The sequence below is a fragment of the Apis mellifera genome, linkage group LG16, assembly GCF_003254395.2.
Source record: "Apis mellifera strain DH4 linkage group LG16, Amel_HAv3.1, whole genome shotgun sequence".
Classification (NCBI taxonomy): Eukaryota; Metazoa; Arthropoda; class Insecta; order Hymenoptera; family Apidae; genus Apis; species Apis mellifera.
In genome coordinates, this window is record NC_037653.1 from 1,570,020 (window position 1) to 1,596,747 (window position 26,728).

General features: G+C 22.4%; 1 protein-coding gene and 1 long non-coding RNA gene across 6 annotated transcripts in view; one reads left to right on the forward strand and one right to left on the reverse strand.

Moving 5' to 3' along the window:
• Positions 1 to 15,729, reverse strand: part of LOC413633 (serine/threonine-protein kinase BRSK2) — a 49,524-nt gene extending 33,795 nt beyond the window's left edge. For 4 of the 5 annotated variants that reach the window (XM_006557752.3, XM_003249107.4, XM_006557754.3 and 1 more), the window contains exon 1: positions 14,093 to 14,192. In XM_006557752.3, coding sequence (XP_006557815.2) covers positions 14,093 to 14,192 — 100 coding nt within the window. Of the gene's footprint in view, positions 1 to 14,092 lie in introns of all 5 variants that reach the window. The other variant, XM_006557751.3, reaches the window with a different exon arrangement.
• Positions 1 to 26,350, forward strand: part of LOC113219295 — a 66,137-nt gene extending 39,787 nt beyond the window's left edge. The window contains exon 2 of the long non-coding RNA XR_003306217.1: positions 26,065 to 26,350. This is a non-coding gene — a long non-coding RNA (uncharacterized LOC113219295). The remainder of the gene's footprint in view (positions 1 to 26,064) is intronic.
• The last annotated feature ends 378 nt before the right edge of the window (positions 26,351 to 26,728 follow it).

A 26,728-nucleotide genomic window follows, 5' to 3' on the forward strand; every position in this document is an offset into this window, starting at 1 on the left:
CACGAAGGTATAATCGGTCGTTTTATAGTATATGTAGAATAGAGAAGCCCTGCTTGTGCCAGGGATCGGGACGACGAGTCGGCTTGATCCTACATCTGTCAAGGTACTACTTATTCGGAACTAATTCGATGAATCTGTGTCAACCTATTAAATTTTCTCGTTAGTTGGATACCGTGCCACTTTGTTTTGTTTTGTGAAAAAAAATCAAATTTTCTTATATTGCAAAATCTGTGTCACGTTTGAATTACTAGATGATATAATCAATTCAATTTACAGAACTTGGAATCGATGTTAAGAAGAGGCAATGAAAAAAAGTTTGTAAAGGAAGTAAGTACACACTTAATTTAACCTAACCTCATTTCTCTACTATCAAGATGGAGTTTCAGAGACTGTTGATTCCATTGATGTTTTTCATTATCTATAATTGTCTTTATTATAATATTGTATTATCCTTTAACATAATTAGATATATATTTTACTAAATAAAAGAGTAATACATAAAACTATCATATGTAAATATATATTATAACAATTTAAGCAATTGCAATTATTCATAATTAAAATAATGATTAAAGCTTATATGTTAATATATATATAAAGATATTCATTTATATTTCTATTCAATACATATATATTTAAGTATATATATTCTTTTAAATGATTTATTTAATTTATCAAATTCTAAATAACACATAATCTTTGAACAAATGGATTTCTAGTTTCAAAACAGACATATTTCATTTCTATTCATCAAACAGTATCAAAAAAAAATATGAAAAAGATTACATAAAAGTGAATCCTTAGAAAAAAGTTTAGCTGAAAATAATTATTGAAATACATAGATTGATAGATTTAATATATACAATAATATTTCAACGAATAGGTTATAGATAAAATGCAAAATATCTATATAGAAATAACAAGTTTTCTCGGGATATGTATTTCGGAAATAACGATGGAAGAATTTATTTGAAACGCAGTGCACCGATTCGACGTCTCGCTCGGTCGATGACCCACGGCAACATGCAAATGTATTTGCGGGAATCCTCTTTTTGTATTGGATGCGACCGTGCTCACTGACGAAATCGAATTATATCTCTATATTTCACGGATTGCGCGTTTCATCGAATTCCCTTAAATTCGCCAACGACGGAACGTCTCGTGTGTCTGTCACAGGTTTATCGGCAAATTATTATCAACGCGGCCCAGACATATTTCAATTTCAGAAGATGTCTTCGTTCCTTCTCTTCCTGGAAATAATAAGTTCACTCGATGGAAAGTCACGAGTGTGATTCTTTGATTTTAGTTAAGAACGAATTCATTTAAAACTTACTACATAAAAATTATTTGTTTTTGAATTTTCTTATAATTTTTGTTTTCAATAAATATTATTTTTTATAAAAATAATTTTGGATAAAGAAAATTCAAATTAAATTTGAGGAAGAGATTAAATAAAATTATTATTGTAAATGTTTTATATATTCATTTTGAAAATTCAATTAATGTGTAATAATAACATTAAAACAAAATAATACAACTTATAAAATAAACAAAATAATAATTAAAAAGTTAAGAAGTAAAAACAGTTTAAAAAACTTTAAAAAACAGTTTTTAAACTTTAATGAGTTTTTAAACTTAAATGAATACAAGAACTAATTTATTTTATATGCATTTTGCCTAAACGTAAATGAGAAATGTTAAGAATTATATATATTTAAAATATTTATATTTTATAATATAATTAAATAAATTTTAGAAAAATAAAAATTTAAATAATTGATTTCTCATTATTAACTCTTGAATTATAAAACATAAAATTAGAATCACTATAAGATTTATATTATAAAATTTATAAAAAAAATTGTGTTTAATATTTTGAAATATATTTATTATACATAATGTATATATCTTTTTATTTCATAACTATATTTAATATTTTGGCATATTCAAAAAATTTTTTTCTATATAATATTATTTTTTTAAATATTTGTTGCATAAATAAATATTATTATAAAAAAATTAATTAATATATTTTACAATTATTATTAATTTATATTTTTATACTTAGTAAAATTGAATAATTAAATATATTATAACTACTTAAATTTATATAATTCTTTTTCAAAGAAGATAACAAATTTAGAGATAAAACATTATCAATATATTAATATAAATAATTTATTTTAAACATTTTTATCCAAATAATTCAAAATTATTGGATGAAACATAATCAATTTTTTAATTTATTTTGTTTAATGATTTTTGGCATCCAAATTTTATTAAATTTTTTTTACAATAAATAATTCTTTGATTAATTCATAATTTGACAAAGTCCATAACATCATGGCAGATCATAGAAACTCTTCTCATATAATTCTGTAACCTCTAAAGAAATATCATTTAACTAAAATAAAATTTTATATTATTCAATGTAGAATGGCAACAAAGTTTTAGGAAATCTACATTCATTTGAAAATTTTCTTTATATGTCGCCAATGGCAGGATATATTTATACAATATAGAAAGTGTGACTTTTGCTGTCACACATAGTATGCTTTAGTTGTTATTTCACAATTGTATAATCGTGAAGTTATATCTATTTAATTATAGCTTTGTAATTATATTCACTAGATTCTAAGCGACCAAGATGAATTTTGTATTGTATACATATGCATTTTGTGTGACTATATATTTGCATTCTAGTTTTAATTAAATTGCAACTGTACTCAACAATGTAAACGACATACAATTAAAAACAAATTGAAATTTGCATTTACATGAGAATTATTCGATTATCCTCGATTGATTTAAATTGCGTCTTTTTGATAAATTTTGATAAATTTTATGAATATACGTATAGAGAAATATAGGATAAATCATTCCATTTTATTGTTCTTATTTTATTAAAGAATTGAAATATGAATTATATAATCTTCTACAAAATATATGATGTGGATGTGAAGAACATCAAATGTTAGATTATAATAGGAAGAAATGAAATAAAATGAAATATCAAATATTTTTTTTATTAACAATATAACTTTATTATCTTTTATTATCTTAAATAAAATTAATAATAACAAATATATATTTCTATTTAATTTTTATATTTAATAAATAAATTCAAATTTGATTTTCATAGAACCTTTCAAGATCATCAAAAAGTCAAGTAAATAATCGATTTTATTTTTTTTAAAATTGTATAATTTTTGTTTGAAATATTTTTTATAATAATTATCGAGATTTTTACAGATCCCAAAATTTCATTCATATTAAATATTTGATAAATTTTATAAAAAATTGTATGTTAATAAAAAAAAATAATTCGATGTTATTATTTATTTATTTTTTCATGATAAACATTTAATTGTTGAAGAAAATAGAAAATAAAAGCTATGATAAAAAATTATATTTTAAAAATTATTAATATAAGGTAAAAATATTTGAGGAGTCGTTACTTTTGGAATCAAACCAAATTTTGCAAATGAATTAGTTGTACATGATTCATTATATTCAATCAAAAATTTTTATAAACTTTTTTGTATATATATATATATATATATATGCAATGCTCTTAATCTCTCTGCAACATCAATAGTTTACTGGTACACAATCTAATCTACATTTATCTCATAGACGTAATTCTGTATTTAAATTGAGTTCAATTCCTTTGGATCATGTTGGTTATTCATAACCAGTATCCCGAGGGAAATTTGAAAATATATTTGTTTTTAGTGAATAAATTAATTTGAAAGTTAGATCGAATACTTGTTTACATGTTATTAATAGTAAAATGATATTTATTTATAATCCGAATTATTTATAAATTTTTTTGATTTCTTATTTATTTATTTTTATTATCTTTTCATAAATTAAATATAATTTAATAATCAAAGCATTTTTTTTGCTAAAAATGATTATAGAAACTCATTTATAATATTTACTATGTAATTTTATTTATTTTTTTTTTTTGATAGAATATCTCTTTGAAAAGATGAAATTAATCCAAATTTTCAGAATCTTTTTATATTTCTAATATAATTTCATTTAGTCAAGTATTTTTAACATCAAGAAAATTACTGTATGTATATTATGTATATTATTCTGTACACATATTAAGTTCTATTAAAATTAAAATTTTTAGGTTAAGTGAATTTCCTTATAAGATATATAAAATATATGATATATAAAATTATCATATATAATAATTTCATCTTTATTAATAACTATAGATGATTATAGAAAATGAAAATTAATGAAAATTTGAAGAAAATGTTATATTTTTATGCGTATAAAATTATTCGCTTCATTAGTTCCAAGATCATTATTCCCAGTGGAACGATTCTCGATATATATATATATATATATATATATATCTTCATAAAAAGTAAATAATGAAATTCTGTAGTTGGAAACGACAAACGAAATGAAAAAAATGAACATAATTCGATATGAAAAGATTTAAAAATAAAGTTAAATTTTATTTCACTTTTATACCAATATTTTACCACTTGTGATAAGTGAAGAGAAAATTAGGTCACACCGCAACCTTCGGAGATTTGCTATGTATCGAGGACATTATAGGAGGACAAGGATGTATCGATATCCGACGAATTTTCTTGATCGAGAAACATGGAAGAGAATAGTAGAGCGTAAAATAAAAATCTTCGAAGAAATTTTTATTTTACGAAGGAATTTTATTGATTTATTGTATTTTACGATCGATGATAAAAATTTGGCAAACGATATATTAAATTATTGACGTGTTTGTTATGCCTATTTTCGATCGTGAATTACGATTCGCTAAATATTTTTGATTTTCTTTGGAACGATACGTAATCCATATATCCGTTATTTTGTACGTAAGTGGCCTGTCTGACTATACGTACATATGTACTACTATGATTGATAAGTGTAACATCAACCATATCGTCTCCAGTTGGATTTTTATTTATTTAAGTAAGCGTTGGATATTATCGAATTAAGTTTTTATTTATATAATAATTATTCAAATATATACTTTCTAATTATATTATTTTAAATAATATTAATTATGGAAATAAAAATGCATTTAAAAAAAGTTATTTTTAAATATTTATTATTTATATTTGATATTTAAATATTTATCATTTAATTTCTCTACGAAAATATGAAAATTTTTTTTATGATAAAATGGTTTTTTTTCTAAAAAATACTTACTTTTTTTAAATCTAACAATAAATAAATATATACATGTATTCTTATTGATTTGTACATCTCTGATTTAATATAAATTGAAATTTTTGTTTTTTTATATATGAAAAATTTTATTTTTTGTTATTTTTTATTTCTTAAATAAAAAACAAATTTGCAAACAAATTTGTTTCATATTTTATTTGAAATAATTTCTTTTTTCAAATTGTTTTATTTATTTTAATAATTCTGTAATATTTTATGTCCAATTCCTACAAATATATGTAATTGTAAATTAACAGTAACTAAATTTTTTAGATTTTTAACATGATCTTTCAATTTTTATTATAAAATACACTTCTTGTTAAAAAAATTACAAATTATTATATATTTTTTCATTTTTATTTCTAAATATAATTGAAAATATATCATCTTATGATCTTATTTTTTGAAAAATGTAAGAAATATTTAATAGAAGTTTTATAAAAAAAGAATAAAAAATAAATCATTAATATTATCATTTATACAATCTATTTATATGATATAATAATAATATATATTAAAATTTCGATTTTGAAAGATAAAATAAACATAAAAATGTATAAAAATATTGATTGAGATTTATTATTTATTAAGTTATAAGTAATTCAAATTCACATTATATAATAATCGAAACAGAAATAAAAACAAAGAAATATCACTTTTATATTGCCACTTCATTCTATCTTCGTTTCACTTCACCTAATGCAAACTTAAATTATTTATAACTTAATAAATAAATCTAAACCTTAATAATAAATCTTAATAATAATTTTTGCATTTATTTTAACCTTTAGTATTGAGTCTTGAATATATCAACACTCTGTGTATATCCATGTCCGTCTGGTGAAGTTCATACGTTGTGTTATTATATGTGCGATGACCTTAAAGACATGAATGATATCGTGACGATCGACATGAATACCGAATTCGTTTTGCCGCATAACGTTCGATCGCATCGATTTGTCGTGTTATGCCCTAACTCTCTCTTTCTTTCCGTCTCTTTCTTTGAAACTGTTTCATCTTGGAACGCGTGACTTTCGAATCAAACGTTAAGGCAGCAATGTAACCTTCGCTTGCAAAATGTCTTAATCGATTGTCGACAAAGTGTACGCGTATTTATATACAGGAATTGGTTTCATGTTTGACGACGTACAATTTCACGTTATGGCGAATAAGAAAGATTCGAGACGAAAGTTTCACAGTCGATCAACAGGAATATTGATTCTCCTGGTATGGTTTGACCGAAGTTTGGCGTTTAGAGTTTGGTGTTTACATTTTTTGCCGAGAAGAGCAAAAGCATAGTAAACAAATAAAAAAAAAAAGAGGGCCAAGAATCAAGTCGAAAAAAAACGTATTTAATATTAATAAACTGGTAAAATTTTAATATTTTTAATTTTTGATTAAATTTTTCTTTTTTGTAATTAAAGTTTTATTAATATACTTGAAATTTTTCTTTTTAAAATAAGATTAAACGAATCGATTTTAGTTATAGTTAATTTATAAACAGATATATATAGGCAGAAATGTAGAATAAAAATGTAGAATAAAATGAAAGTTTATTTATATCATAATATTACTAAAAATCATAGAATATTTTTATATTTTTTTTTTACATTACATGCATGTATATTATAGAGCAGGAACAAGTCATTGAAATAAATTCTTTAAATAATTATTATTACATTTGCATTTCATTTTTTATTTTTCATCTTAAATATTATTTGTATTTGAAAAATGAATTACTTTATTATTTATTATTTGATTTAAATATTATTTTTTGTTGAAAATGTAAAAATGTTTTTTTATAAAAATTTTTAATTTTTATTTTTATTTTTTTTTTTTTTTAGGTATGAGTATATATATATATATATATATATATATATATATATATATATATGTGTCTTTCTTGATTTATGATAAAATTTATGCTTCTTATTATATGTTATCTTTTATTTTGTATTATTTAATTGTATTATAATTTAAAAGAATTTAATATTTAACAAATATTTAACAAATCATTTGAAAATAGTTTCAAATATGATTTTATTCGCAAACATTTTTATTTTAAATACGTTTATTTTTTATTTTATTTAAAATAATTCTTTATTATTTTTTATTTTTCTTTTTTATTAAAAAAAAAATATTTAATGTTAGAAAATAATATACATTCAGAAAATATCAATATCAGAAAATCAATCAATTTTTCGATAAAAAGTCACTGAAATAAAAATATTTCAATTCGATCCATAAATCTCATGAGATAAAAATAATAAAATTAGACAAAATGTACGATTTTTTTTTCATATCAAATTTTGCGTTCTCATTTTTTAATGAAATCAAATTCTATATTCTCATTTTCTTTTCAAATTTGATTAAAATGAATAGAAATTTTTTTCCAAAATTAGTTTTTTTTTTTTTGTTAATTGATCGTTGCGCGTGAAATGTTCTCCTTTATATTGTCATAAAACGATGGTGTCGAACGGTCGCGCTTACGGATCATTAATTGTGCTTGGTCACGCTTACGCTTCTCATGAACCCACCTTGTCAACCCTCCATCGTAAACTTTTCTTCATTCCTTATACGAACCAATATGTTGGAATACAAATATGACAAAAATTTTTTAAAAAATTTTACTACACATAAAAAATATTTAATACTTATTAATATTTGCATAAATAATTTTGAAAAATGCAACTTGTGCAATGGACTAGTCAATTAAACAATTAAAATTTTTATAATAACTTTTAATAATAAATTTGTAATTTTTTATAATAAATTTAAAACGCATATTTTAATATTATAAATATTTATAGTAATATTTTTCTAATATTTTTTTCTTTTTAAATAAGTAATAAATTAGCAACATATATAAATTAATAATATAATAAATAAATTAATCATATATATCAAAATGTATTCTTATTTTAAATAAATAAAATGTTTATTTTAAAAGCTACTATATCTAAATCCAAAAAAATTGAGAACCACTTTGAATGATATATTAGTTATCAGTAAAATTAAAATAATACATTATTATTCTAGCTAGCATTTATGAAATATTTAAATGTATAAAAAATGTATAAAATGCACCTATTATAATATATAAAATGGCATAAAATATTTAAAATTTAATATACATTAAGATAAAAAAAAATTTATAATTTCACAATTTTATTGTAATCATTATAATGAAAGCATTAGCCAATCATAGATTTTCTTCTGAATTTATACGTTATTTCCATTACTCAGTTATGCAATTCTTTTATTAATAAAAATCTGCATTGAACGATATCATGGTCAGTTTTTTAATAACTAGGAAAGAACTATATTTCTAGAAATAATTAGATATCTAGTTCTAAATGTATCGTCTTAATTAAATTATATAAAACTTATCAATTGAAATAACATAAAGAATAAAGCTAAGTAAAAAAGATCTTCTCCAATATTGTTTCAATTAATTCTCAATAAACATTCTTCTTATCGTCTCTTCACGATAACCAATTAGATTTATTTGAAATTGAACTAATAAATAATTATATTAAAGAATCTAATTTTGATTGTGATTGTAATTTATAAATATAGAAATATTTTATTAAGAAATATAAAATAAATGTTGGAATTTTAATCTGTCAAGTCTGTAATACGTTTTAAATTATTCATAAACACTCTTTGAGAAACTTTCAAATTACAGTATATTAAAATTATATTTTAAAGTTATTTGAAAAATAGTTTATTTCTTGAATAATATTTTATAAAGTAATTCATATGGAAATTAAATTAATATATATTTATATTTAATGTTTTATTTATTACAATAATATATACTTCATAAAATAAATTATTTATTTGTTGCTATAATTTATTATTTGATTTTGATGAAAATAATTGGTATTATAACATTAAATATTTATATTATTATTTACATTTCTTAATATCGTTATTATATGCTTACTACAATTATCATCATATTTATTATTCAATATTTATATTGAATGTTTCGTGATACCCAATAATCATATATTTTGTTGACCATAAATCTAATATATAAATATCTTTTGTTGACTATAAACAATATAGCAAAAAATAATATAAACAAATATTACATAATATTAAATAATAAATAATTTAATATGTATTAAATAATGCAATTATTATAATTGCAATTATTATAAATATTAATTGAAATATTATTTTATTATATTCTATTTATTATTATCATAAATAATTGATATTATTTAAGCTAGAAAAAAAATTTTTTAAATAAATAATTTTATTGAAGTATAAAAAAGTAATATTTTCTAATCTTATCTTTTTATAATATGATATATATATATATTAAAGTATATATTATTATCATATTATTTATATATTATTGAATGTTGTATTATATTATATAAAAGAACATACAAAATATACAATCTACATATGAACTCAATCTAAAATCTTTAATTTTTATATTAAAATTTATATCTCTTTGTTTCATTTCATTATTTTCTATTTTTGAATCTAATAAATAATAAATAATATTTAACATAAGCATAAAATTAAATAATGTTATAAATAGTGATGATATCTTATATCAATTTTACAATATAACGATTTAATACGATTTATGGTTTATTGCAAATTGAAAAATAAAAAAAAAGATCTTCTAGGATTATAAATAATAATAAATAATAAAAACTATATGAAGCGCTCTATAGTCTGAAGAATAAAGGCGTGCATAAGCAATTTAAAATTTAAATTCTTAGACATTTGTAAATAATAAATTTAATACTATAAATAAAAATATTGATTTTAAAATGATTCATATAAACAAAATTAATTATAATAATATTTTAAAATTATATTAAATTCAACTATTAAATGAAATAGTAATTGCTTGTGAAAATATTTGTGAAAATACTTCAATTTTGTAATATTTGATTTCAAATTATTTTAAATTATTTTCAATCTTAATTATTATCATATATTGTATATCGTTAAAATCATTGCACAATGAAAATATGCATATGAAAATTATAATATAAAAATTTCATTCAACGTATATTATATCAAATAATACGTAATGTATAATATAATAAAAATATAAGAAATAAAATAAAAATGAAAGCTTAATATAATAATGTTTGGATATAATAATAACGACAAAAAAATTTACGCATCTTAAATGCATAATTTTTGATGAATCATAATATTCAAGAGACTAATTATTAAAATAAACTTTATTTAAATCTATCTCTATATTACGAAAACAAAAAACACTAGCGACATCTATGGTTGACTAATGATGACTAAAGATCTGTAGTAACAAACGTGTTAATCGGTCAACTCGTTTATCGCGTAACACAAGTCGACAATTGTTTCATCAAGCTTTGTTTGCCGTGGCCGAGTTCACGGGAACAGTCACGAGCTTGCAGCAAAGAAAACTGTATACGCGGTGAATGAAAAGCGCATTCTTCCTCCTCGGGGAAGATGCATTTTCTTCGCGTTTCTGACCGCTTTGGGGATATATGGAACAACACGTTAAAGGACGACGCTGTAAAAGCGGTCGTGGCAGACCGTGGAAAGGGGACATATAGCTCTCGACTTTCTTTTTTCTTTTTTTTTTCAGTTCTGCGCCGTCTTTCAACCGCGCAATGAAATTCTACGTTGCGAATGCAGCGCCCTCATGCTTCGTACCGAATACAATCGTGTTGAAATATAGATATACTCAAAGTTTAACGGATCAGAGATCTTAGTGGCGATCGTAACGTAACGAGCTGCGGTAAAAATTGAAGAGCAATCTTGCAGCAATTTTGGCTAAATTAGAAAAATACTTATAAAATTAATGTTTTAATATTAATCAAGAAAATAATTGGATTGATAAATCTTTAAATATTTTCTTTATTTTCTTTCGCTGCGAAATTCTAAATTCTTTTATCGAATCAATTATGCATTCAGTCGGAAAAATTAATTGTTAAATAATTGTTTTATGATAATAACATGTTAATAATATTTATCGTGAATTCGATGTATCTACGATATATCTAATATGATTAATATTACATTGCATTATATGTAATATGATAATATAACAAAAATACATCTTAACTTTTTCAAGCTCAAGTACATACGATCCAATATAATGAATTTGTAATCTTACATATATGGAATAATATATAATTCATATATTATTTCAGATGGATCTTTATAATATATCTGATTATACATAGTGATTATATATAAAAAGTATTGATGATGTATAGGATATCTATTTTATTTAAATATAGTGAAATATCTTTTAAGGAAAGAATGTTATATAATATAAGAATATAAGAATAAATATAAGAATATTTTTAGTTAAAAATTGGCGTAATATAATATGCATATTATGATATTTATAAAATTTTTTTATTTTATTATTCAATATATATGTTTTGATTTATATATTGTATGGATTTTAATCAAAACAAAAATAAATTTTTGGAAAGTTGTGTTATCCTAATTGCTTTAACCATTAGGATAATTTATTACAATTATATATATTATTATAATAATTTCCTTTTCCGTTATTTCCTTTTATTTATTATTATAATAAGAAAATAAATTATATGAATATAATGGACGAGCAAATAAGTTTTTTGGCCAAAAATTTAAATATAATTGCAATTCAAATATGTATATTGTTAAGACATGAAACAAAATATAATTACATAACCTATAAAATTTCATGAATGATTGATAAATAGAATTTCCAGGAAAATATAAAAGAATAATTCTTTTTATTTTTTAGACATATTGTAATATTAAATGTAGAATTAATTAAAAGTTTTTTTGTTAAATTGTTCAAAATTAAAATTTAAACATGCATACAATATATTATTTGATGAATTGTATTACAATTTGAACAATTCAATCGTTATAATTATTTCAATCGTTCAATAATTACATACTAGCATTTATTTTAATTTAATCGCTATTTAAATGTCAAACTGATTCACAAAAAGGGAAAAATTGTTTGACAATCTTTTTCTTTTTTCTATTTTAATCAAAGATATTTCCATTTTATTCTATTTTATTTTCCTAATTTTATTTTATGTTATATTAACTTTATCCTTCATTTAAATCATTTCAAATCAATTATCAGATTAAAATTATTATTAGAAAATTTGAAACTTGTCTGAAATAAATTCGTAGTATCTATTATCTTAAAAAAATAAAATTATCTTTTTTATGCCAGAAAATCATGCCACAAATATGCAAATTTTTATTTTTGAGTAATTAATTAATTTAAAATTTTTAATTTTCTCTTTTAATGTGATATATTGGATTATTTTTTTATTCTTAATTTTTTTATTAATTCAAATTATTATAAAATAATATTTTATCACTAAAATTGAAGTCTAATACTGATATTTTAAAAATTTAATTTCAATAATTAATTCTATTTTATATATAAAATATAAACTTTCATAAATTATTAAATTGGATATATTGGATATAATATATTTTTTATAAATAATTATTGTAAAAATGTAAAATAATATATATTAAAATTATAAAAAATAATTCTTTATAAATAAATCTAAAAAAATACTGAATTAATTTTTACATATCTATTGTTAAAATTAACATTAAATTTTAAATTTTATTGTTAGTACAGTACTCTAATTTGCTCTTTTAATAACATTTGCTTGTCTTACTTTCTTGATGCTTATTATTATAATACTATTTTCTCTCATTTTTTAAAATTAAAAAAACAATTCTTTAAATAGAAATTTTACATTTTCTGTAGAATTAAATCAGAGATTTGTGTCGATTTTTTAACTTTATTTTTATTTTCTTGTACAAGATTGCAATTTGCAATACAATGTATCAAAAATGATATCGAAAAGAAAAAATAAATAAATAAATAAAAAAATAAAACATAAAAAAAAAACGAATCGAAGATATTAGATATTCTGTTATGATAGAAAAAAAATTTTAAATAAATTTTAATAATCTGATACATTTGATAATCCGTAATTATAATATTAATTATAATTTATATTATAATTATTATATTTATCATTATCATACACATATATATATATTTATATTGTATTTTATTATATTTATTACGTTTATTATTTTTTATTATTTTTATTATTGTTTTTTATTATATATATATATTTTTTAATTATATTATTATAATGATTTTAAATAAATTCAATTAAAGTTTATAATTCTATTTATTATTTAGATTATTAAAGTAATGAATAGAATTTTTTATTAACATTAATTAATTGATATATTAATTGATAATAAATATTTTCGGTTAAAAATAAGAATTAAAGTAGAAATATAAATTCAATTAAATTTAGATTTCAATTTTAGTGTGATTTTATTGTTTTATTATGATAATTTAATTGAGAAAAAATAAAAAATATATAAATTTAATTTTTTTGCAAGCCAAATCTTTTATGATATTATTATTTAATTCGAAAAATTTTAGAAATTAAAATTTCTTAAATCTATGTTTTTAAGAAAATAAATAACATTAAAAAAAAAAATAATCATTTTATATAATTCTCGAAAGTTTCAAATTTCGAGAATTTCGAGAATTTCGAGATATACTATCGATATATTACAATTCGATTAAAAATGTTTACTGAATATTTAAACTCGTCTAAAGACACGAAGCGGTATGAAAAAACGACAAGAATATCACAACGTGCAGGTACTTTTTTTATTCGTCCTTTATTGTCTTTTGTTCATTCCGAACGAATAACGCTGCAACGCCGTTCAGACCTTGTGTGTCGCGGCGAATCTTCCGAACGATTTATCGTTAACGCCGTATAGTCGTTTATAGACACACAGGAGGCGTACGAGAGAGTGAAAGATCTGTTGCACTTACCGGTCTGCCCTTTTCCCAAGGTCTTTTCCAGTCGATAAGGACCAACATATTGATGGGTCTCCTGGGTGTTGGACCCGACGGGGCTCTCCTTGCCCTGCATCGTCGAGCCACTTTCCTCCTGGTCCGCCAGGTTGGCTAGATTATCCTAGAAAAACAGGTTTGCCGACAAGGAACTTCCTCCAAACTTCCTCTTCCGCCACCCGCCCACCCACCCAGCCAGTGTATCGGTCTCTCGCTCCTTTCCTTTCCTCTTCTACCTCCTGTTCTCCCTCCTTCTCCCTCCTTCTCTATTTCCTTCTTCTTTTTCTTTTCGTTCACTCTTCTCTCTCTCTCTTTTTCTCTTTTGTCCTTAATTTTCGTCACGATCAATCCGTGACGAAGCGTCGTATCGCGTAGTATCGCGTTATCCACGGCATGGCGCGATCGGTGGCGTGATCGCTGTGTCGTGAACGGATCGTCGAAGGGAATAATCGTCCCTTCGACGAGGATAAGGGGCACGATCGATCTCGATATATATCGAGAAATCGAGAAATCACCTGGAAATTTGCCACCACCGCACGATTGTCGCACATGCACGCACTGTCACTCGCGCGACCGGCCCCTGATCTTCTGCGGCTGCCTCTTGCGGATCCTTTTCATGATGGGCGGCCGATTCACCAAGAAACAAGAAAGAAGAGAATTCGTACGAGGGATACGGAATAGGAATAGTATCGGCAGTTCGATCACGAGGTGGCGGTTCTAGTAACATGGGGCAGGCTCACGTGAATGGCTCGCGGTCGCTCGATCACCACCGGCTACTCTACTCGAAACCGAGTCACTCCACGACGGAGTCGCGCTCGGCGCCATTGCAACTCCATCGAACCACTACGAATTACACTTAGGTCGACTCCTCACGAGTGCACGAGTGTCCACGATCCGCTCTCTCGACTCCGCGAAACGTTTATCAAATCAATCGACTCTTTGATGTTTGCTCGTTCAGAAAGATTGGATGCGTTTGTTAATCACGTTAAAATCGAAACGATACGGATATTTCTATCACTTTCGTTACGAGATCGTCGTTTGCAATGCAAGACGTTCTCTCCTGAGTATAATTGACGTCCAGCCACCATGGGAGAAAAGTACGAAACTCCCTTCACTCCGCAAGTACCTCCACCCAACGCGCACTCATGCACCACCACCGATATGTCACTATATCCGGCAGCAACCAAAGCGAGATTCCTTCTTTGATTCGCCGAGCGATGAAGGTTCGATGGGAACTACAATTGGATGAATTCGAACGATATTTCACTTGGGCACGGTTATACGTTCGTTTTTGAGACACTCGCCGATTTATTAAAGATATTTCGTTTAGTCGTTTCATCAACGATTCGGCCCTGTCGTTCGCGGATGACGGAGCTGACAACGAACCGCGGCGCTCCCAGTTCGATTACGTGTTACACGGGGGCCGACAGAGGGGGTAAGCTGCGCGCGCATCTCCAAACCCGTCACCACCCCTGCAGGCACCCTTTCCTCGATAGTGGGTGAATTGGTGGTGCGTAGCAAAAGATTTGAGTCTCTTCGAACGTGTCAATGAACAAATCACTTCGAATATTTTGATTGGATGAAAGATAGAACTTATTTTTGCAAATGAATTTGAAAATTGATTATGTAAATATTTATCGCGTCACTTTTGTTGTCAAAATAATATGATGACATTGTTAATGAAAACTTGAAAAATTTGAATTTATTTTTTAATTTTTATATATTATATAATATATAATTTTTAAAGTTAATATATTATTAACAAATATATTAACAATATATTAAAAGAAAATTATATAAAAATTCATTCACATGTTTACAATTAACATTACAGAATCAGAACAATCAGAAATAGAATTTTTAAAAATATTATATATCGTAATTTAAAACATATTATATATAAAGAAATTTATTATAAAATGATTTTTAATCAAATTGTTAATTCTACGTAAACAATCTCTTGTTAGGAATCTATAGATTTGTCATTTATAAAAATAATGGAATGTTGATTAACAATCAAGAATATTAAAATAAATATAATGATATAATCGTTCAAATATAATAATATATAAAAAAAATATATAATTCATTCATTAACAACCATATATATAAGAATTTAATGTTTAAAACTTTTTTATTGTCTCTTTTTATAAATTATATTTTAAAATACTTTAAATTTGAATATTTAATATTTTATTATATATGTATTCATATATTTAGTTCTTATAATCAATTTAATTTACCGAATCATTTTAAATATTTTCGCTTGTTTGCCGATTCATTGTTGTTGACTCATCTGTTTTATGATAAGTAATACGTACAAGTTACGAAACAAATTGTTTGCATTTGATAACGCAGATTGGAATAATTTAGAAATATCTCGCTAGAGATACATAGAATTAACTTACAATTAGTTGTTTCTTATTTATTTGGCGCATAATGTTAATACTTACAGCAAATATGCAGTGAGCAAAAATAAAACGATCGAAGCCATCACTAATAACGAGGGAGTTAAAGCTTTGATTCTCTCGGTTTAGCGTACATGGTAGGCCATGGCTCAATGTATTCTCGTCGGTATCAAGGTGGCCACTAGTGGTTCATGTCTAAGATAAGAAGTAAACGAAATTTTCGATCGATTCCCAATTTTTCGTATCATCATATATTCATTTAAAAACCTATTTAGTCTTTGTTGAGAATGTGTACATGTATAGAATAATAAAAAGGAATGATTTATAATTTATAGTACTAAATAATAAACAATCAAATAAACATGCATAAAAAAATTATAATAAACATTCTAATAATTATAAAAATTATATTAATATTATTTTCAAACCTATAAATAATTTTTTAGTTCGATTACAATGATTCCTTTTTAAAATTAATGTAACATCTAAAAAACAATATAAATTTTTATAATTATTTATATTATTTTAGTATACAAAATTATGTTATATATAATTTTTTTTTTATTTTACTAACAAACCCTCTTAATATTAAATGTTATTTATCATGTATCTTTCTGTTAAATTGTCATAAAAAATTAATAATAAAATAAAATAAAAAATATGCGAAAATATTAGAGAAAAATTTAAAAAAATTATTTGAAATCAAGCATTTGAAAAATAATTTGTTTCTCAAATAAGATTTTAGAATTCATTTGTAAATATTATTATTTCAAATAAATTTATTTTTTATTTTATTTGAAATATTACAAAAAAATTAATTACCTATACATTTTATTAGGCATAAAATAATTAAATATTAAAATTAAATATTATTTCTGATTTTATTTAAATTAAAAAAAACTTTTAGTTTTCAAAGAATTTTCCATGTCAAAACATTTTACGATGTCAAGGATCTATTTACAATCTGTAATTGCGTTTTCCTCAGAACAGATTTCCATCGGATGGCGTTAAATAGGAAAAATAAATTGGACTCGTGAGAAATCGTACAGAGCGTATCATACCTTTTTTTTTTCTCAATAGAAAATGAGTTTATCTCTGGAAAAGAAATCATCACAAACACGATTACACGATACCATAGATTGTAAATTGATTTTTGCTAACCTTCGATTTAATCGAGTAAATGTAACAGATTCCAATTTTAACATGTAAATTTCGCAGAAAAGCGTGGAAACGTTATTTTATAGGGCACATGGAGCGTCTTCCGTTACGATCGAAGTTAACTCGAAAGTTATATCGACGCGATGAATAATTCATAATGGAATTAGACAGGTTAAGTCAGACGGTTTGGCTGGTCGGATGGTGATTAATCATTTAACGAATTAATTATTTAACGAAATCCGTCATTCTAGCCCTTGTCTGCTTATATATTCAACCGTTGCTTGTCTCCTTGTATTCTAATCGTCACTGAATAAATTTTACGGTTTTAATATATAATATTCGTATTAAAATAATTATATAAGGTAATTGTATAGATAACTATTCTAAATCTTTCTAATGATTTCATTATATTAAATCATTTAACAATATCTATTTAAAGAAAATATATATTATTTAGAAAAAATATATATTATACTAAAATCTCTATTATCCAAATTATAATAATATGTTATTTATCGAATATTTCATCAATCTAAATTGTATATTATTTCTATTCACAATAATGTTGACTTGTTACAGTAATAAAAATAGAATTAAATTTGCAATTCTCATATTCTGGTTAAATTCTATATATATATATATTCATAATAGAATGTTTTAAAAATAAAAGAGGTTAACTGCAACTTGCCCGATTGAAGTAATTTCAAGCAATTTGTAAACGATATCGAAAATTAACTGTGTTAATTATTGAAAGGAAATCGCAATGTTTATATAATGAAACTGCTACAGAATTAATAAATTGTCAATATATTATGAAAAAGGTGAGTACTCAATATTCGAATCAGAATTGTTCAAAATAGATCGAATCGGATTCTTAAAAATATTTCGAGACTTAAGATACCTAAATATCGAAATTTCCGAGATATCTTTATTTAGTTTTACTTACTCAGTTTCTAAACACTTCAAATTCATGATCGAATTCAACAAAATTCGGCTCGATGTACGATTCGGATTCTCGAAATCTCGTTCATGCGTCGTGAGATACTTCGGAGAAGCCCGATTTGATCCGATCTAACCCGAACAATTTCGACCTCGACCCGACTTGAAAATATTATGTTTTAATAATCTTAATATAAATCCATTAGGCATTTTAATCCATTAAGCACCGAGCAATGACAATGATATATTATTGGAAAATATATGCAGAATAAATCGCATATATTGTTATATCAAAATACAAAAAATTTATTTGAATATCGAATATAATCTTTCGTTTGTATATTTTGCAATTAGACGAAAGAGAGAATCGTTATATAAAACATGTTAAATACATACATGAAAATTTATAATTGATATTAAAATATTCTAAAATTAATTACTAATAATATTATAATATACGATAACATTAATAAGATACAAATTTAAATTTATAGGTGGAAATGTAAATTACATCTGTTTGTAATTAATTAATTTTAACAAAAAATTGTGTGAATCATTTTAATGAATATTTAATTGAAAAAAAATTTCACCGTTAAGAAATTAGATCTTGTAAAATACAAGAAGATTAATTTTAAGAAACTGATCAATTTCTTTTGATTGTAACTGTAAAAATGAAAATGCAAAAATGCCGTAGTCGAGAATAGAAACGCTTCAGGCAATCCTATTTCACGTTGAATTTTCTTTGAGGAAGATGAAATGCTTCCGATTGAAAAATTATATTGCAAAAGCTGTAAGAAAAATGAATCAATTGAAAAGATGAAAGAAGAAAGTTTTATTCGAAGATATTCGAAGAATGGAATGAAAAAATTAAAATTGAATGATTATTTTTAAATAGCAAAAATTTACTTTTAATTTTTAAGATTTTACAAAAAATAGAAGTTTCTGTAAAATTAATTTTTACATAATTTAATTAATTTTTCCATTTTCTTTTAAACATGTATTTAAATACATTTTCTGAATCTCTAATTATACATACATGCATATACATATTATTTATATTATTTATACCAATTATAATATTTTTAATTTTCTATTATTGATCAAATATATAAATCAATTTCAAATATAATTTGTTTTAATGATTTTTTTCTAGTCTTACAGTAATTTAAATGAAAAATATATATATATATATATATATATATATATATATATATATATATATACTTATATATATTATATATATTATAAAATATATAATAATATTATATATATTATATAAATATATTATATATATTTTTTATATTAGCCTCATTATATTATCATCTATATTTTATTAAATCTATATATCTATATATTAATAAATCTTTCATTTTATTATGAGTTAATTTTTTATTTAAAATTTAATCATTTGATTCAATAGGAATATAAGTAGATATAATACATATAAGTATATTACACTATGTGTACATATATTTAATAATGTAATATATATAATATAAAATATGTATATTTTGATATTAATATATTATATAAATAAAAAAATGTAGAAATATAAATTATAATTTTAATATTAATTATTATATTGTAAATTTAACATATTTATATATAAATATATGTATTTATAAATATATTAGCATTTCAAAATGAGCAAATTAAGAATAACAATTTTCTCTAATCTGTTTAAAATCTAAACCGAATTTTTTCATCCAAAATTATTTTTTAACAAGAAACATTATTTACTGAAAATATTATAAAATCAACAAAAATACTAAAGTAAAACTGAAATCTCCGACTCAAATTCAATAATTTTAATATCTCAATTAATACTATAGAAGGCAACTTTGTTCGCTATTAGAAGTCAAAGAGAATTTCCTATTCATCATTCTTGAAATGCACGTTAGAAAGATCGAAGGTAGTGAGAATCTATTAAACGCGGTTAACCCCGAGCTAAAAGAGAGAGAAAACGGTCTGGGAAGAGAATAGAGGAGAATAGAGGAGGAAAGAAGAGAAACGAAAAGAGTGAAGAAGAGGAGCATTTAACGGAGGCACTTTTCTCGATGAGACGTGCGTATAAATATGCAAGGTAAATTACCCTGAGCGTTATGGCGCGAACTACGACCGAGGACACCTCGTGTGTAAAGGGGTACGAATATGATATACAGGGTGTTAATATATTCAGAATAGATTATCGTTCGAGAATCGATATAGAGATCAAAATAAGATGCAAAAGTTGTTGTACAAAAAGATCGATTAAGGATTATTTATCAAGTTGTAAGTAGTTCAAGCTCGTGTTAGACGAAGCAAGATAGAGATAGAATCGTCTCATTCTATTTTCGTATCACTTCATTTAAGGCGAATTTAAATTGTTCATAATTTAATAGATAAGTTTCAATGTTTATCAGAAAAATTTGGAAAAATTTGAAATGACTTGAGAGAAAATATTGAAAATAAAATATTTTTTATAAGCAAATACTGTTTAAAAATATCATTTTACTTATTATTTAAATTAAATTATTATTTTGAAAATATTATTTTGTTTAATAATTATGGATAAATATTATTATAAATATTAATATAAATTTTATGAAAAATTAAATTTTTTATAAGTTTTAATACAATAAAAATAATTTTAATATATTATATATCATATTATAAAATGAAATTGAAATTAAAAATTTATTGAAGTACTATTTTTTTATATTTCAATTAAATATTCATTTCAAAATAGTATTTCTATAAGTATAAAATATTTGAAATATTATTTTAAAAAAAAGTTTATTCTCCAAATTTTGTATCATTCATATTCATTTTTATTTATTTATTTCAAAAATCTATTTTCCCTTCATTTCACTTAATATAAATTTAAACTGTTTATAATTTATAAACAAACTTCAATCAATGTTAAATATATTTTAAAAAAAGATATATTATAAATAATAATTAAAATAAAAATATATTGAAAAAATTAATTGAAATAATAATTTTTTAAATGTATATAAGAAAAAAATTATTTCTAATATAATATAGAAATAACATTTTATGCTTTTAAATTTATATTGATCATTTCAAATATTATTTTTTATTATTATTATACAAAAAATATAATTAGCAAAATATATTAAAAAAAATTATTAATTCATAATCTTTGTATTTATTAAATGTATAAGTATTTCGATAACTTAATAATATATTTCAAATAAAAAATCAATTAGACAATATCATTCTACAGAAATTACTTTTGGATAATTTATTATTGTTAATTTTGAACTACCTAATCATTCTCTATATAAAAATAATTATGAATGTTAAGATTCATCTAACTATTTAATATAGAAAATTTCATTCATGTATAAAAAGAAAAATTTTATAAGAATTATATTGAAATATTCATATGTATAATGCAAGATTACTATTTCAAATTTTATTTTAAATTCATGACTGAAAAATATAAATACATTTGTATATATTTCATATAATATATACAAAATCAAATAATTGTTTCAAATTGACCAATGTAATATAATTTAGCAAATAATGTTTGTACTTTTATTTTTTAAATAAATATTATTTTATCGAATACTGGCCTTGAAATCAATATTTTTGTATATAATTTAATTTTTCACGTTTCTTTCGACTTGTAGAATCGATTTTCCAAAAATGTTCGATGAATACTATATTAACACCCTGTAGATCTCCAGGCTCTGGAGGAAAGAAGAGGTCGAAAGGGCGGCGAATAGAGAGGGACGACAGTCGGATGGCACAAAGAGGAGGGTGCAAACCGAGGATCGATAGGTATATAGAGTCAGATAGGAACACAGGAAGCGTCTGACACCGGAAAGCTCCTGGGGGATGGCTTCTTACGAGCTAGTTCTGACCGACTGACGACAACAATCTGTTTTCCTTCTTTTTTCTCTCTTTCCTTTCTCTCTTTTCTTTCTTATTTTCTTGTTTCTATCCACGATATATTTTTAAATCTTTATCTCTTCGTATAAAGCTCGACTCTTTATTTTTATCCGTTCGACGTTAAATTCATGCCATTCAGAAACGATGAATCGAATCGATGCTTCCTTTATGCGAATCATAAAAAGTTTTATGTCGATATCCTGGAACAGATATGAAGAAGTAAACAACATTTTAGAGAGATAGTGAAAGTTTTTTTTTTTTAAAGAAAGAAGGAAAATTCGAATTTAAAAATAATAGATTAGAGAAAATGGATTTTTCATATATTTGATGGATAATTAGAAATAAATATTTTTATTTCTTTAACCGATAAAAATATAAAAATAGTTTAAACTTTTTCAAATATAGTAATTATAGAAAATATTTCAAATATATTGAAACAAAACTTTTTAAAATGAAAGAAGATATTTAAATTTACAATGAAAAATTACATAAATCTGCTGATTATCTGGAATTAAGGATGACAAAAAATTAATAATTTTCTCAAAATAATACAGGTATATTATAAACTTCTTTTTGAAATAATAATTATAAAAAGAAATTATATTTTTAAATCATATAATTGTATAAATTATATATCTTAGTTTTTTATATAAATATTGCCATGACAATAAATATTTCAAATAATAACATGTATTTTAAATAAATAATTGTTAATTTTAATAGTATTAAAATATATAATATACAAAATATAATATACAAAACAAAAAATATATAATATATAAAAAAATATATTGTAATTATATTATTTTATATAACATAATAAGTAACAGACTTACCAAAAATTCAAAAATTATATTTTTTACTATAAATTGTCATATAATATATTAAATATTTGCTGAAATAATAACAAATATACAATCAATTTATTAGTAAAATGAATAATCGTTGATAATTATAATACTTTTATAATAATTATAATACTTTTTAATAATTAATAGTTTTTAATAGTTAAGTTCTGTAAATTTTCAACTTTTTATTTGGTATTTTTTTATTTTGGTATTTTAACATAATGTTTTATTTCTTGCATCATGTATTCGAATACATAAGAAATTCAAAGTTATTCAAAATCATTTTTTTTAAAAATTGTAATTTCAATTTTGTCACTACTATAGTAAGCAATATAAAAAGCTCAATTTATTTTCAGAATTTTACATAATTAATAAGAAATTAATAAGAAATGAAAAATAGAATGCAGTTATTTTCCACATTTATTGCACTTTAATTAAATAAAAAAATAAATGTTTGAACTTCAAAGAATTCCGAATACAAAATAACAAATAATACTTTAGGCATTTAATCTGTGATCAAATGATAAATTCTTTCATATTTTTTAATTTTACAGTACAATAATTTTAAATCTTGTTCAACTATAAAAAATCATGATGTAATTTAAAAAATATAGTTTGTTTTCTTATTTCTCTTTTCAAATTATGTTATAAATAATCTACAATATATTCAAATTCATCTGGATATATATAAAAGACCACATATCTCAATTTTGATGAAAAAGAATGAGTTTTATTATTTGAAGTTTTCTATCTCACAAAAATGAAATAATATTTTTATACTGTATATACTTTTTATATTTTTTTATCGTTTGTTTAATTTCACATAATATTTGCAAATTACAAAATGAATTTTTAAATGCATCAATTATCAATAACACAAATTAAACGATTGAATAATTTTACATTAGGGAGCAATATTTTTATACCTCTATTGTCTATTACATTGTATTTATTTACCACGTGAAAAACGAAGCGAATGATTCTTTATTCGAAGCGAACAGACTGCTATTTTTTGGCTCGTAAATTCGATCGATTTCTTTGCTTACTGTCGCTTGAATAAAACTACCGTACGAAGCTATTTACAACGTACAGTGAAAAGTCGATTATTTGAACTAATTGGAGGATAAATCTGTTCCGATAAACAATCTTTAAGATAAATCACTAAAATATTTATAAATTTTTTTTATTTATTTTTCAAATTAATTTTAAATAATTTAAAGATACTACGACTAGTATTAAATTTATAAAAGTTAAATTATAAATATTATGAAAAAAGTTTTAATTTCAGTCAGAATGAAATGTGTGTTGGTCAATGAACAGAAACTTAAAAATTGTTAGAAGAGAATCTAAATATTTCTTATATCGTGAAATATTATTAATAAAATCAATGATAATATATTATATTATATCAATAATAATATATAATATATAGTGATTAATAATATAATTTGATTTTAACATTATCTATAATTATATTTTTATAGTTATAAAAATATTAAATATTTTTTAAATTATATTAGATTATATAATATATTACAATTATATTAGATAATATAAATATAAAAATATAATCAATACATTTTATTATTATTATAATATTTCACAATACAAAAGATTTTTCTTTTATTACATTTTAATTCTTAAATTTGATTTATTGAATGACATACCATTGATTAAAATTCCTTTTGACACGATCAACGAAGTTGACGACAAAAAGGATAATTAAGAATACTTGGCAAAATGGAATAGAAAATCTGTATACATTCTTATCCATAAATTATTTAATAATACGTTTCAAAATAAAACAAATGAATGTTATAATATGATAACAACATTGAAAATAATTATATTCTAAGGAAATGTTATGTTTCAATAATTTTAATATTAATTTATCTTAATTTTTTAAAAATCGATAAATGATGTAATATAAGCCAGTAGATTTATTCTAAAAACAAAATATTTAAATTGCAAATGCAAAATCAAATTTTTATCAATTTTATTATAAGAACAAATTTTTTTCAACATTAAAAAAAATTCTATATACAAATAACAAATATTGAATACACTATTCAATATACTATTCAGAATAATATATAATTATTATGAAATAATCAATAATAATAAATAATTATTATATTTATCAATCAATTCCTATGAAATTTAGCATTTAGCATTTTAGCATTTATTATCTACTATGCAAATATATTTCTATATCAATATTTTATCAGTAACAATTAAAATCAGAATACAACAAAATTTTCATAATATGTATTACAAACATTTTATTTTATCTTACTTAAAAAAAATATTTTTTTTTTCATTTTTTACGATCAATGAAGAAAGTGAAATCGAAAAAAAGAATGTAAACATTTCTTAGAATATTAATTATTAATTATTCTCTTTAAATAATTAATATGTTTTTGATCTTGCAATTTTTAATTAGGCATTATTGTACATAATTTGGAGTAGAATTAAAAAAAAAAAAAACTCTTTATTTCGATTAATATCTGTTTTAGAACTATTATATTATATTATAACAAATTCATAAATTAATAAAATCAAATTAAAATAAACTCAAACTGTTTAAAATTAACAAATATCAAATAAGTTAGGGATTCGAGTCTATAATATACTTACATGAGAATTCCATTAATTACACGTAAATTAATAGCCATTGTTTTTGATTTTCTTGCAGATCCCTCGACGAAGGGAGAAAACAACGCTCAAAGTTTTCTTTACCATGATACACTAGTTGCAGGATCGCTCATGTTGTTCGCCATTTGCGAGTCTAGCCGATATGGGATTTCAAGGTAACTAATAGGAGACTTTCCTTCGAGTTTTGGAACAATTCGGCCGCGAACAATTAATTGGTTCTTCTCTGTCCTTTGCAGCATAGGGTTGTATAATCGCCATAAATACCGGAAACTTCTCGACGTCAATGCAGTCGATAAATCATATCGAAAGATATATATACAATATATCTGGAAAATTACAGGATTAATTTTTTTTTCGAATTTTTCTGAAAATAATATCTATCAATTAAAATTGTTTTCAATTTTAAAAATAGTACAAATTCATTTTGTGAATTATTATAAGCATATTTACAATTAGGTCTTTTTATTATTTCAATTAATTATCAATCTTAAAATTATCAATTATAGGAAATTAGAATTTTAGTTTTTGAGTATATACTTTATAATATAATATATAATTTATTATATTATTATTATATTAAAGTATATATAATATACTTTAAGAAACTTAAGAATTTGTTATGCATCTTGAAGCAAAATACAAATATATTATTTTATTTTAGTCATAAATCATTTATATATTTCTTATTCGTTTTTCACAAACCA